The 15,910-nt window shown below is 40.8% G+C and overlaps 1 protein-coding gene across 11 annotated transcripts in view; it reads right to left on the reverse strand.

Moving 5' to 3' along the window:
* smoc1 (SPARC related modular calcium binding 1) overlaps positions 1 to 14,182 on the reverse strand; it is a 65,757-nt gene extending 51,575 nt beyond the window's left edge. For 5 of the 11 annotated variants that reach the window (XM_031309703.2, XM_031309702.2, XM_031309699.2 and 2 more), the window contains exon 1: positions 13,798 to 14,181. In XM_031309703.2, coding sequence (XP_031165563.1) covers positions 13,798 to 13,902 — 105 coding nt within the window. In that variant the 5' untranslated portion in view covers positions 13,903 to 14,181. Of the gene's footprint in view, positions 1 to 13,797 lie in introns of all 11 variants that reach the window. The other 6 variants (XM_031309697.2, XM_031309694.2, XM_031309698.2 and 3 more) reach the window with 2 other exon arrangements.
* Positions 14,183 to 15,910: the final 1,728 nt, after the last annotated feature.

Here is a 15,910-nt window from a genome sequence, read left to right on the forward strand (position 1 = left end):
GAAATCAACACTCCTAACAAGTCTCCCACATGTAGTCATTTCTTAGTCATGCTGTTCCACCCACAGACTCGTCTCAGCCCGTAAAGGTGAAACCAGAGACTCCGAGAAAAAAAGTTTCCCAATTTATGGTTGGGAGTTCTTTTACTTGAGTTAAAAAAAAAAATAAAAGTACTCAGGGGTAATTACATACTGACAGAAACAACAGTTATTATTCAATACAAGACAAGTAACTATTCTGAGAGATTGATTGATTTTGCTGGTTACAGTTTCACAAAGAGCACACAAAATGCACTAAACTACTCCAATGAAGAAAAAAAAACACTTACATGTAATACAAATAACACTGTTGTTTGTGACATAAGTGTCGGAATAAGATTGACACCATTCTCATATCTACCAGTTTAATATGAAGCTGGAGCCAGCAGCCGGTTAGCTTAGCATAAAGACTGAAAACGGGGCACCTCTAAAGCTTACTGATTATCACGTTTATATCTCAGTTACAAAAACAGAAGTGTGCTGGACTATTTCTTGGGAAAGAAACACAAGTTGGACATTAAGAGTTAAATATTGAGCTTTAGAGGTGCTTGTTGTTGTTTTTACCTTTGGACAGAGTCGAGCAAACGGTTTCCCCCCTGTTTCCAGTCTTGGAAACAGTCTTTCTCTCTATGCTAAGCTAACTGGCTGCTAGCTGTAGCTTCATATTTAACAGACAGGTATAAGAGTGGTATCTCTTTTCTTTTGATCTAACTCGTCGAAAAAGTGGATAAGTGTGTTTCCCAAAAAAGTGGAACTATTCCTGCTAATGGCAATTGGACAATGTATTGTATGTAAAACCCTTAATTCCTTGTGCGTAACCATACTTACCAAATATCTAATAGCAGAATGACATTACACTATAAATCCTAATCTAATCTAATCTTCGACTCAGACTCTCTGCACTGTATCCCAGCCACCTCTCAGGTCTGATCGAGTCTTTCAACAGTTTCTACGGCACCGCTGTTTTACATGAGTTCCTCACTACTAATAAATGTGCACGTGGTTCCCATTTGAATCCTACCAAAATAAAGTTCACTCACACCAGCAGTGAGTGACACTGAGCCTGGTTCACATGGTCTCTGAAAAACAACTCTGTTAACCAGCGGGGACAACCAGATGAATGAGGTTTGTCTTTTCGCACCACACAAAGCAGTTTGCAGCCAATCAGCCAAGCATTTGACAACATTCTTACACTTTTCTGTGGTTTCCAGCTTACCAAATTCTATCTAAAGTGTCCTGATGTGGTAAACCCCACCGATCTGGTGGCTTGAGGAGGTAAACGCTATGAGTGATTTTCAGTTACTATCTGACCCAGGTCTGTTTGACAGCAATCAGCTGCTACAGTATAAGCCAGGATGACAGGACCTGGCATTATCTCCTGAGGGAAAACAGCCCCTCCTGTTAGGCCGATAATGGCTGGGGTTGAGACCCGCCCGACATCCCATAATCAAAACCAAACAAACGCATCTAAATTAAACAGACTAACGTGTAACTGGAGCTATTGCTGGATCTGCCGAGGAACGCGCTGCTCAAAATAGCATTAATTACCTAAACCTGTGGAGACAAAACTCGCTCATACTACCTTCCTGCAGATCGTTATGCAACATTTTACATCATAGTGCAGGCAGCACATCAAAGATTTAGAGAGAGGCCAAAGTATTGAAGTATCGAATGCACCCCTGAGGGAAAAATCTCACTTTAACAACCGCTCAGAGGACCTTTCTTTAATTTCCAAATGGTAGAACAAGAAGAAATGCTTTTATCTTTAATGGACAGAGAGACAGCTTAGATATAAACATTGTGAGGACATATCCTCCTCTGCCTACTCGGCCCGCCAAAGAGATGAAGTCAAAGATGAGTCAAAGGTAAAACACCAGGCGAGTTACACCATGGTTTGGTACTGATATCTTGACCGGGAAACAATGAGCACTGAGATTCTCCCATTTAACAAGCCAAATTCCCCCTACACACACACACACACACAACGTCCTGAGCTCTCTCTCCACCACTCATAAAATAAATGAAATGCAACCCCCATTGTGCAACAGTTGCAGCACTAGCTGTGTAGTGGTCTTTTTTACCGTCACTGGCAGCGAATCTGTTCCAGCCCGAGCCACAGCAGTGGAACAAGAAGAAAGAATATGATTAGAAATAATCATTTTTATATATGCACGCTAAAGGGCTGACAGGGGAAAAGGCAGGCTTTGAGAAACCGAACAAAGGTAGTAAATAAACAAAACTGTGGATTACGTCTCCTACAGTAAATGCAATTACGTTCAACTTTCCAAATGGCTCATTGTGCGTAGGGTAGAGCTCATTTCTTTGGACAGATTTTCATTATAAAGACCAACATATAACACAATATAAATAGTAGATCCCAAGGCGGATAAAAATAAGTGAACACAACAAGCTCTTTACTTCAACCAACACTGTATGTGTCTTAAATGGTACCTCCATAGATTTAGCTTTGCATTCCTATAACATTGCCGGACTCACGATGGACAGATTTTTTTAAAAACGCCCAAATTCTGTGCTGCAGGACCATGTATCGTCATTTTTATTCCATGCATTCTTTCCTTGTGAAAACCTGCCGCCTACATTACCCACAATGCAACTTGTTCTGTGTTTTGCCAGTAGCTAATGTAGTCTTAAGCCTCTAGCCTCAAGCAGAGATGAGGAGCATGCTACAGAGGTCTGGTAAACTCATTTCCTTTCTAACTCCACAACTCCAGATTAACTTTATGTTCAAACTTGTAGTCTTCAGCACCAACCCAACATCACTCGAGGCAATGTATCAGACTTTGCACACTTCCCTCTGGAGCCATAGAAAGGCTTTACAGTATACAACATTTGCAGTAGTACTCCCCAAGACTTTACTTTAGGTAGTATGAAATCTATTTGCAGATTCTTGAAACTTGCTCGCTGTATGAATCATCACAGTGAACTGTCTCAAGGAGTTAACTCTGATGTTAGCGTTAATATTCATGCACTGAGGAAAATACTCTGGGTATTTTGCTGCTATGTAAAACTGGAGGCAGAACAGGCAATATGGTGGTTATTATAGAGCGCAATGGTCCAAATTTGAGATTTTTCTCATGATTGTTTAACTCCATTTAGTCAAAACTCTTTAGTTGGAGAATCCCACAGTAATGACAACCCTCTCCACTTTGTTCTTACATGGGTTGAACTGAAGCTGACTTAATATCACAAGGGATGCTTAAATCAGATCCTGTGTAGCGGAAAAAAATGTCTGTTCTATTTAACTAACAGGAACATGCTCCTTGACATGAATGACATCACTGCTTCACCGGTAAAGGCTTTTGCATGCACAGATGGAGATTCATTGTATGCATTTCACTTATTTTATGAGTGGTGGAGAGAGAGCTCAGGACGTGTGTGTGTGTGTGTGTGTGTGTGTGTGTGTGTGTGTGTGTGTGTGTGTGTGTGTGTGCTCTGTGTGCTCTGTGTGCTCTGTGTGCCAGCTCCACGCTAACGTGTGATGGGGTCATTATCCCCTTTGGGCACCACAACAACAAACAATGCAACAACACATACATAAATACATATATGGCCATCTGATGCATCTGTGTCATTAATCACCAGGCGTTTTTGGCATTCCGTCACTAGCCAACAAGTGGATTAGTCAAATGAAGGAAAAGGACAATAAAGCCAACCACAGAGGAAACAGGCCAATGAAAGTTGTCCACCAAAGTCGGGGCTAATTGTGTACTGTTGTGTGCTTTTAACGGGCCAAGGTAATCACTTTTGTCCGATAATTAGCATTTAGTTTTCAGGAAATCTATAAAGCGAATGCCATCCCTCATGCTGTTTCCATTAACACACTTTACTTAGCTGTGTTATAAAAAAAAAAAGTAGAGGAACTAAAAAGGAGCTGTGCCCTTCTTCTCCTCCCCCTTATTCCTTTTAAATTTCTAATTGGGTTTTGTCTTGAAAAAGTAACCTGTAATTTAACATTGTCAAAGTAACCTTTTAAAACACAGTGTTAGCATGTTGCGAGCTAAAGGAGCTGGACAACTTTCACACAGGAGGTGCAAAGTGTGTGTTCCACTCGCAGCAGGAAGCGGGGTTTGGGCTAAAAACATTAAAGTGTAGTTCACACCATTTCTTTTAATTTGATTTCTTGATGTGATTACAGTCATGTTTGGTAGGTAAGGTTTTAGCAAAGTAGTTTTTAGTAGTAGTTTTGTTTTCTTTCATCTCTCCCACCGGGCTGAATGTGCATAGAAATAAAGGATGCAAAGAACTGAGCGTCTGTAACTTAACTGACTCATCAAGCAGGCTGTTGTTGACTGTGATGATTGAAACGCAAACTCTTGACAGTTATCCACACGCTTAAAGACAGCATTATATAGTTGCTTTTTTTTAATAATTCATCTAATGAAATCATCAAAGCATGAACAATTTTTGTCATCTATGCTTTCTTAATTTGTACAATTATTTTTTGGGCTTTTTTTTATTAGATAGTGCAGATAGACGGGAAAGGGGACAGAGAGAGGGGAAAACACACAGCAAAGGGCTGCGGGTCGGATTCGAACCTGACACTAGAAACACTGTATAGGTAAAGGGAACTGCAGGGTTGGGTGATAATTATCTGTGAACAACCCCTTTCACTTTACACTACACTTAAGTCACTTGATTGATTGTTAAAATAATGCTGATTTTAATTAGCTTTAAAGGTCCAATATGTAATATATTTACTGTAATAAATCCCAAAATGACCCCAATGCGTCATCATATATTAAGGAAACTAAGTTATTTTGTTATTAAGTTAATTGCTAAGTTGAAATACTATCTTTTCTGACAACGATGGTAATGCCAGTATTTTCTCCTTTTGAAATTTCCGTTCCGTGACAGAATGTCTGTTTGTGTTTTGGCCTGTGTGTTGTTATCAACTTCCCAGTTTGACAGCCAGGCCGGGTTGCCAGATATACCTGTAAAAACGTAAACCCAGCACGCTACAGCTCTAACAATAGTACAGCCATGAAAGCAGCAAACAAACGAACAGGATCAACGGAGATAAATTCTACCCGACCTGTTGTTTCTAACAGTTGCGTGACCAGAGACGTAACAAACCCCGGGTAAATATTGGAGATGTATTTGAAAGATGGAGACAGCTTAGAGCCCAAAAGGACGCTGAGTTGGCAGATTTCCTCCTGAACAGGTAAGCATTAGCTTCACGCTAATTTATCACAGCTACCAGGGGCGGGCATTTTCAGTAATTTCAACATTGAATTATATAGAGTACTCAAGTTAGTTACTCGGAAAAACAATTGAGACGCAGCCAGTAAAGTGATCCCGACCGGTCCTGGCTAACGCCGCCATGCTAACCCTGCTAACTGCTAATGTTACCGGAGGACCAGGCAAGCTGGACACGGCTGTTTACAATGTGTAGCCTGTTTAGCGGCCGTAGCCAACAACGGTGAGTTATTTTAAGCCAAGAGAGGGGGGCTGTAAATCGGAAGGAGAGGACCGTGAGTTTGCAGTGTGTTTAGAGATTGTTGCCGTAATTCTAAGCCAATAAAGTGTGTTCAGTCGGGTGGAGAGGACGGCAAGGTAGTGTTATTTTTAGTGGTTCCTACTGTAATTCTAAGCCGAGTAAGTGTGTCTGTCCGTCAGGTGCAGCCAGCATTTAACATTAGCTACTCCGCTGTGCTGTGAAGTAATGTCTGGCTATGTGAGACAAGCGTCTAGCAACAGATGCTGCGGTCTCAGACTTGGCAACCTCCGCGAACTTCGAGTCTGGGGATGAGGGGGCGGGGGAGACAACTCTCTCCAGTATTATGAATTTGTACTACAGTAACTATTTTAAACACTAGTTGTCAGTATTACATATTGCACCTTTAATGTATTGTTATGTATTTTTATGGTCATAAATTCCAGTAGATTTAATAAATCTGAGAAAGACGATTAAAAACATTTTCACCCCATGCTGAAATCAGATTTCCTCTTTAGATGATGCAAAGTAGATTAAATACAACATTAATGAGAAGGATGACTTCCTTTTTTTGTCTTTTGAAGTGGTGTAAAGCGATCAAAATGAAAGTGTGAGTGAGGGGGGCGAAGGAGGTGTTGGTCGGAAATGGCTCTAAATCTGATTAAAAGCATTCCTTGTTTGTCACTAATGCTACATCCTGGCTACAGAACAGTCAGCTGTCTCTGCTGTTTCCAGGAAGTGTGTGTGTGTGTGTGTGTGTGTGTGTGGGTGTGGGTGTCCATCACACATTTCATTAGATTTAACGCCACCATTGCGTACTCAAACTGAGACCACACACTCACTCATATCAAAGGAAACGATTAAATATGTGGCAGAGCAGAGGCTAATCCGCTGAGCTAGTTTGATAGGAAAGAGGAAGTGTTTCTGCCGTCCTGATAATCTGAAGGATTACACAAAGCCATAACTCTTTCAACAGGCAGTATTCCTCTCAAACAAGAGTGGGTGCACGTCAATAACGCACTCAATTTACATAGAGCAAGTTCCCATAGTGGACTAGATAATTACGTAAATTAAAACGCACCCCATAAACCACAACTATCAGGAGGATCTGCAGAGGGGGGAAAAAAAGGCTGAGTGAAGTTGTGGTGATGCGTGCATGGAGCTCACTGGCCTGAAATCACAGAGCTGGACGTTGACTGCATTTCATTACACTGATTAGAAAGCCCCGAAATTGAGCATGAAATGCGTTTTCTGATTACGCAGATATCAGATTGAATCGACATATGTAAGCAATTTGATTGAACGCTGGTGCAGTCACCCTTAAAGTCATCTGTCAGTGACCGGCGAAATATAAGTGGAGCCTAGGTGTCTGGTCATGTGGCTAGTTGCCTTGTGAACCTGAAGTTTTACTAAAGATTTCAGTTGCGATTTAATTTCTTAGTGTGCCTTATTTTTCCTTAACTTGTCTCGTTTATTCCGATGCAGTTAGATTTCCAGAATGCCTCTTAACAACTCCCACAGAATAGAACTTGTTTTTGCATTAGATTTCTCTTTCATATGATTTCTTTCATATGAATATTTGCACTTTCCATCCAACAGTTGTCAAGACATTGCATTTTGAACTACAAATGTCATCCTCATGGTTAGCGCTAGAGAAAAAGTCACCATCATCAGGATTCAACTTAATGTCTGTACTGAAATTTGAAAGATAGTCGGTGGCACTAGATGAAAAGTCAGGGGATCACCAAAATAGTAGTCTTATCCTCTGGGGACCATAAATATCTGTACAACATTTCATTGCAATTCGTCCAATAGTTGTTGAGATATTTTAATCTGGACCAAAGTGGTACACTGACCGACATTGCCATGCTAGAGCCACACTGCTAGCATGACTAACAAAGTCTCGCTCATTATTGGGTTTTACCATAGAATCAACATTCAATCCAACACTTTGGTCCAGTGCATGATATCTCAACTACCCAGAGTGCCATATGTATGAGTATCCATGATCCCCAGCAGATGCTTCCTATTTAGTTAGTTTTTTTTAATTTTGTTGTTTTGGTTAATCTTAATCTAATCTTAATGTACTCTCTTAGACAAGTGGGTGACTGAATGTTCATGGCCCCCAGAGGATAAATTCTGATGCTTCGATGAACCCAGAACCTTTCCTTTAGCACCATTGATTAGTAGATCAGTCATGCTTGTCGCACGCACACGCCCACCAGCTGCAAGATTTCAAGTCAAAGTCTTCAACTTTTTCCTATGCGAGCGATGCGCCGTGCAAATCAATGAACAAGAGACTGATTCTTGCTGTTTGTGAGTTCACTAAAATATCAAACTGTTTTCTAAACAGTTATCAGATCCAGTCACAAGACTGGATTTATCGGGTAACGTCACGTTTTAACTTAAATTAGGCTATAGAATTACGACTACGCTAATTTAGCTAACTTTAGCTATCAACAATAACGTCTATAATATAATAAAGTCTGTGGTTAGGAAAGACTAGAATTGCCACTATTTGTTATAAATCGACCTGTGATTAGGAATATGACACATCACTCAACTAATGTCATTCAGTTGTACCAGTTCAGCAGGAGTACAGTAACATTAGTGCACAGAATCCCCATGGTTACCACACATTGATCGCCTGGCGTTTACATGGGGAGCGTAGGGAGACCCGTCGGATCCAAGCGACTACGCTTACGGCCTGAAAAAGACCTTAAGGCAGGTTGTGGAGCTCCCCAAAGCCCAATTTTATGTGAGAACAGAAATATTCAAAGAACAGCAAAACCATGCATATGTATGTTGTGTCAGCATTCAAAATCATACCACCCTACAACAAAAGAACCAAAACCCACAGGCTTCATCACCAATAGGGATTTTTCCTTTAAGTGCCTAATCAGAAACTGCTGCTGAACAAAAAGTCAGGAAAAAGTTTAATCTGAAAGGTTTGTATTTCATGACTTCTCTTCACAGAATGCCAAACTATGACCTTATCGCTTTGCCAAGAATGTTTTTCCCCATAAAGACTAAATGGAGAAATGTGCACTGCACATCTGCATGATTATGGCCAACAGCTCTTCTTCTATGCATCGCAGTGGTTTAATGGTTAAGGTACAAACTTCTCACTCTGTCCTCTTATATCCGTTTGTCCCCATTTCATGTCAATGTCTAGAAAATATTATAATACCGGTAACAGTATTAGAAGGTATCCTTCTACTGTCGGACACACACATGCTCGAACTAAAAACACAATATAAAGTTTTATATGTGCCTGTTTAACTGTCCTATAGTACGGTTTATTTATTTATTTTCTATTTCTTCAGTCTATCCCTCTTTTTCATCAAAAAAAGTTCTTTGCCCTTTTTTCAGAAATACACTTGATTTGGTCTTCCTGGACACAACTTTATTATATCCAGAGAGTAAAAGTTAGTAATTAAGACTTCTCTCATCCCTTTAATTGAGTATGTTTATTCTAATATTCTGAATCAGTAATTATTTCACCTACAGTGAGAAGGTTTTTGGTTAGGGTTCACTAATAGTTGTGAACCCTAATAGTTGTTGCATTTCCTTATCATTTTCTTTTGCTGCCGTCCCGCCTGGTGGCTGCAGTAGTGTGCCACTGTTGAGTTGGCGAGTTTGCAAAAGTATCAACCCAGTACTGTTTGAGATATATATGCTAAATCTGTTACATCCGGCATCCAGTAGCCAAAGAAAGAAGTTGCCAAGATAAAGCACAACTTTGGATACTTCTTCATCATATCTTCAATCTGAATTGCCTTCAGCAATGCTTTTCTCTTGTATGATTTCCAATCAGTGAAAATGAGGAGCCTATAAAGATTCTCTAAATATTGACACCAAACTCTCAACTGTGCGACACACCACTAGTAGCTATTTTTGGGACAAATTTGAATATATAAATACATTTGATATTAAGCGTCAACATTTCTTTTAGTATGCTGTTTTTATAAAAAATAAGTCCAGTTCCTGACCTCCATTCCTTTGAGCACTGTCAGCAGCAGTTACCTGCACCCAAATGCTGCGCACACACACACGCACACACACACACGCACACACACGCACGCAGACCACTCACACCTGCACTGTGATCTACCTCACACCAATAAAAAGGCTTTCCTGCTTTTAAACTGGGGCAGTACTTTCCCAAGCTGAAGGTATGCAGTCTTGGCTGCTTCGCTGCTCAGACATCACTGTTTATGTTTGTTTTTCAATTAGTTTATGAGTCTTCACTGATGCCGTCACCAAAGTATGCAGGACGACGGCTCAACGCATCCCATCCCTGGCACTAACAGGTTGATTTGATGAGGGGGATTAAGGATAGATGGCCACCACCTGTCTTGTTATAGAGATCATTCACTAACGACCAGACAATCTGCAAAATATCTTGCCGTAATTAAGACCTGCAATTACATGTTTAGCTTTAATCATTTTAGACTGTAAACAAGCTTTTTCAGTGAGATCATAAAGGTGGCTCTCACATTTCCCCCCCCCCCCCCCCCACACACACACACACACACACACACACCCCCACCATTATTGCATTTGAATTACACTAAATAATTCAAACTGTGACTTTGCCTTGGCAGTTTATGCAGAGACTGCGTTGCACTACCATCATAGGAAAGTGTGTGATCACCATCCTTAACCATCATCACACATCCTTATGATCTGTGTGGTGCTTCCCTCACTCAAGCTGATGATCAAATGGAATAAAGGAGACATGAAAGATACTCTCCTAAGAATCAAGACAGACGTATCTGAACTGCACAAACAGCAACAATCATAAGGCTTTTGCCTTATGATTGTTGCTGTTCAAATTGCAGTTCAAGGTTCATAATTGTATTTAGAGGTTGTACCAGAATAGGTTTACATGGTTTAATTTTCAAAAAAACACCATATTTTTGTTGTACTGCACATTGCTGCAGCTCCTCTTTTCACCCTGTGTGTTGAGCTCTCTGTTTTAGCTACAGAGTGAGACATCTCACTTCTGTCTTTGTTGGGAGTCACACATGCGCAGTAGCTGGGTAAGGACTACTAGCCAGTCAGAAGCATAGTATGAGGGCGTGCCACGCTAGCAGCTAGGCGAGCATTATAACGTGTGTTACAAAGTGACCACGTTTGTCTCTGAAGTAAAGGCTGGACTACAATAGAGCTGTTTGGAGCAGTTTGTGAACAGTGTTTTCTGTTGGAGATGGTAAGTCCTTTTGGGGTGGACTTTGGGCTTTTTCACTTTGTAAACCTATAACTAGAGTCCGACCGATATATCGGCGGGCCGATATTAGGCATTTTTCAAACTATCGGTATCGGCATTTATAATGGTCGATAAATGAATATTTAAGAAATAAAATAAAAACGGACGAAACACCCTTCCACCATGTTCTGAGCGTTGCATAGTTTGTCCACCAGAGGGCGCTCTACAACTTACCTGATGGCAACACTCGTGTTTAACCCTTTAAGTTTCATATCTTAAGTTTGTATTTTTATACATTTTATTTATCAGAACTTTAATATATTTTGATGTTCCTCTGTTCTGTTGTGACAATAAAACAAACAAGTTTATTTTTAAACTGCATTATCATATTATTTTAGTGAGGACTCATAAATAACTACAAATAAATAATGTTAGGGAAATCTGTTTGTTTTGTTACACGTTTCTGGAATTTTTTTTACATTTTTAAATCACCAAATATTTGTATCGATATCAGCCTTAAAAATCCTCTATCGGTCGGGCTCTACCTATAACATGCAAAAAAAGATATATAACACAATAAAGGAAAGGGAAAAAGCCAAAAAGCATAATATGAGCACTTTAAAGCTTTGTTAGCATCCCAATCACAAGAAATGCTGGACTTATTGCGTCATGGAGCCTCCAGGGAAATGAGGAAGGAGCAGTGCTATGCAGTGAAGTTAGCATAGGCTTTCAACCCTGATATCAAAGTGGAAAGTGGGGGTGTGAATTTTGGTATTCAAGCAGCTGTGAGCAATGTTAAAAGTATCTACTGTGGTGTGAGTGGGGGTGTGCAGCAGGCTGAGTGCGATTGAATTGGGCCAGGAGGAGGATGGGAGGGATGCTGCAAGAGAGTTTAATTTTATGGGGATTAACGTTGAAAGGGATGCTACGATTGTTCACCGAGCCTCGGGCAAGTTTTACAGCACTTTATTCCGACTCTGCTGAAAAGGTTTTGTCTTTAAGGTGTCAACTTTTCGAGGACTAAGAAGCAGCCTTGTTTTCATGTTGACATCACCCTGTATTTTGGAGTTTATCCAGTGTGGAAAGTGATTGAAAGGATTTCGTAAGGCCGAGCTTGATAGTTCCTCAGCCTGCGGAGGAGCATTAAATTCTTTTAACTAAAGTTAAAACAGAAAGAAAGAAGAACAGCAGTTTGGAAAAGTTCAGCTCAGATTGTCAGTCACAGAAAAGTCTGAATAATCACCTTCTTCTAATTTCCTAAACATCCTAGCCCTTGTTGTGTTATTCCTTGTGGCTAACCACAGATATGCCACCTAAATCACCCACAAAATAGATACAACAGACACTAAACTCACTTGTGTGACCTTAAAACCAGTCACTCCACTTTGATTTCCTTCATTATTATTATATATGGCCAGTAGGAAAACAATTATCTAGTGACTAACCAACACAAGTGATTATGCAAAGTAAATTCACTATAACTTTTTGCACAAAACTGCCTTGACCACTGTGTGTGTGTGTGTGTGTGTGTGTGTGTGTGTGTGTGTGTGTGTGTGTGTGGGGACATTGTGAAATAGTTCCAATATGTGAGTATTATTCACCCACAGCCCCGACCACAAATATTACAGTGCATCTGTGAACTGAAACAGTGCTGTTCCCCATCACTTATTTTCCTCTCTGCCTCTGGACAATGCCATGGGTAAAAGCTTAAACAAAGGGGGGAACAAATAAAGCTGTGTGTGTGTGAGAGAGGGGAGAGAGGTTTAAAAAAAAAAAGAGAGAGAGATGGAGAGACATGACGGTGACAAAGATCTGTCCTAGAAAGAAACGTATAACGGATAAGAGCAGGGATGCTGTGGTGAAGGAAATGCTGGTTAAACTCTGTATCCTTAAAAATAGCCTGTTTTCATATCTTACACTCTGCAGCATGTTAAACACACACTGTGTTTTGGTAGGTTTTAGCATTGCTTACCCACCTGGATAGCGACAGGGATCAGGACTAGAGTTTATCCGGTTACACTTTACTTGAAGGTATCTACATAAGAGTGACATGACACAGTCATGAACGTGTCATAAAACATTATAAACAAGTCATAAACGTTTATGACATAACGCTTCTTTTAGTAAGTGTCATTCGGTTTTTGTCATGACAAGTTATGGTTATGGTTAGGGTTCATGTGTCATGACTGTGTCATGTGTTCATGACAGTGTCATGTCACTCTTATGTAGAAAACTTCAAGTAAAGTGTAACCGTTTATCCTCTATAGTGATTCAAAGTGATCAGCAGAAAACTTTAGGAACAAGTCTCAAAATTACAAGCCATCCATTGCTAAAATGTCTTCTCTTGGAAGAGTAGGGCAGCTGATCACTGACTAACCCATTGTACCTAAGCATAGAGACAGTTTCCCCAAAATAAATACAACATAGGCCTTAAAAAGTCTTGAAAGTTAGTTAAAAAGCTGCGTTGTATATATTACTTATCATTTATAACGTTTTGCAGCACTGGGCTTTATTTACTTGACAAGGTAATACCAAGGCCGAGTTTATTTCTAAATTATAAAAAAAAAAAAAAAAAGAACTTTATTCATCCCCCGCCACAACATGTTATGTTCAGTCCTTGACTTTCAGTTTGTAAAGTCCTTGAATTTGACGCCAACTGTTGACTTTATTGATTGCTTTTGGAGGACTCTTGTCTCGGTCTCTATTTCACCTCGTCGGCACAAAAACGCAGTTAGTTTCACATAAATTACATAATGCACTCTATTTCCAATCATATTTATATGTATTTCAATATTTCTAAAGGTTCCTCTTACAGTAAGAGTTCAATGTAATCATCTGATGGTTGCCTGGAGTCCAGTTGATTTAACAAAGCGATGAATCATGCCGTGTAAAAACGGCACAGCACGGTTAGAACGTTAGTTGGTATATTTTTGGTGGAAGGTAAAATATTTAGCGCTAATGTTCACTAAATGACGCGCTATAGTCACGCAGCATTGCATTATGGCACACTATTACGCTATTTTGCCATGTCTCTTTCAATCCAAATATGATCCTGTAGGCTATTTAACCAGCTGACACTCAGGTGTGCACTCACCCGTGAGCCCGGCTTCTGTGCGGAGACTTGCGGCAGGTAGCAGAGCAACAGAGGCGCCAAAAAGTGAGAAGAGGTGAAAAGAAGCAAACTTGGCAATAACATCATTGATGGTCGGTGAGCGCAGACCGGGAGGCGGCAGGTAGTCTCTGTGTGTCCGTCTGTCACACTGATGATCAACAGGTCCAAAAGAAATAACCAGTCTACTTTCCTTTTAGCTACTTCCCCTTATTGTCTACTTCCCCAATAACTAATCATATAGTGGCGCGCGTGGGATATGAGAAGTCAGGACTCGGCGGTGACCATGGTGATCGGTGTTATCCACTGCGGGAGGATCAGCTGTTCATCGCGGCTTCCGCAGGTCGAGTCGCGCTTGTATCCATTGCTATCGATTTTATTTAAAAAGCACAGGAGGGAGAAGCAGCACTGACACTCCGACCGTCCAATAGCAACGAGGGATGGCGTCACAAGCCACGCCCACGGCAAACTGGTGCGAGATTAACCCTCCCTCCCACAGAGGAGAAAGCGCTGCTGTGGTCAGTCAGTCAGCCAGGAGACTCAGCAGCTACAGTACACTTGGTGTATTATCGTCAGTCTTTGAGAACAGGAACAATGGCCAAGCAATTGTGAAGTCAAATTTTAGGTTCTCATCCCCCCCCATTCAGAGACATATACTGCTCTATAATAGCCTAGTATCCTGCTGCCGTGACATTTAGCCTGTGTACTTGGCTACAATAGAAAACATCTATTGAGTAAAGTCAATAGCTGTCACAAGAACCGCAGGGGGTCAGCCTGTGTGTGTGTGTGTGTGTGTGTGTGTGTGTGTGTGTGTGTGTGTGTGTGTGTGTGTGTGTGTGTGTGTGTGTGTGTGTGTGTGTGTGTGTGTGTTCGTTCAGTGGTTGATTGGGCAAAACAGCTGTGTGTGTGCTACTTAATCCCTAATTGTTGTTCATGATTTAACTTGTTTTTAAAGGGACAGTTCACCCCAAAATGAAAAATACATATCTTCCTGCTTAACTGCAGTGCTGTTGATCAATCAATATTGTTTTGGTGCAAGTTGCCCAAGGTTAGAGATATTGGCCGTAGAGATGTCTGCCTCCTCATAATATAATGGGTCTAGATGGCACTCTGCTTGTGGTGCTCAAAGCGCCCAAAAAATCCATTAGAAAAACTCAACAGCAATGTCTCTTTCCAGAAATCATGACCCGGTTACTGAAGATAATCCCCAGACCTGGTTGTGAGCAGGAACTATTTTCTTTCTACTGAACTACACCCACCAACCGCGTAGCCGCACAGAAGGAAGCGTACACGGTGTCCTTCTCAGCTGTAGCATTTGCCAGAATTAGTTAGCTACAGTTAGCCGAGAAGGACAAGCCTCTCGTCCATGAGTACTAGAGCTGTCAATCTTCCTCTATAATACCATTCGAATTCCATTTGACATTTTTTTTAAATATTCGAATAATATTCAAATAGTTAATGCTCAATTGCAGCCTGTAAAATAATATGTACTACACTACTCAGGCTTATGCATAGTCAATGCCACTACAAGCATGTGGTTGTTGTTACACGTTAGGTCCACTAGAGGGCCTTTTTTTTTTTTTTTTATTATTATTATTTTTTGGGGCTTCCCTTTATTCGATAGTGACAGTAGATAGACAGGAAAGGGGGAGAGAAAGAGAGGGGATGACACGCAGCAAAGAGCCGCAGGTCGGATTTGAACCCTGGCCGCTGCAAAGGACTCAGCCTACACGGGGTGCACGCTCTTACTGGGTGAGCTAGAGGCCGCCCCCACTAGAGGGACTTCTGACATTAGCCTGGCCTTGAAGGGGACCTGCACGCAACTTTGTTTACATTCATTTTCCACCACGAGCACACGGCGACAAACACAAATCAACAGAGAACTCTGTAATGAAACATTATCTAACAAGTGTAGTGAAGCGGCATTGTTGTAAAGGCTAACGATGCTCGGTTAGCACAATGACATCATGTTCGAAAGCACAGCCGAAACGATTTGTCATAAACTAGGTAAGTAACAGACAATGCTAACTGCACTAATAACCAAGCCAAACGGTGCTGTCACTACTATTTCAGTGATTTATAATATATGCAGATTGTC

Source organism: Sander lucioperca, chromosome 18, assembly GCF_008315115.2.
Source record: "Sander lucioperca isolate FBNREF2018 chromosome 18, SLUC_FBN_1.2, whole genome shotgun sequence".
NCBI classification, from domain to species: Eukaryota; Metazoa; Chordata; class Actinopteri; order Perciformes; family Percidae; genus Sander; species Sander lucioperca.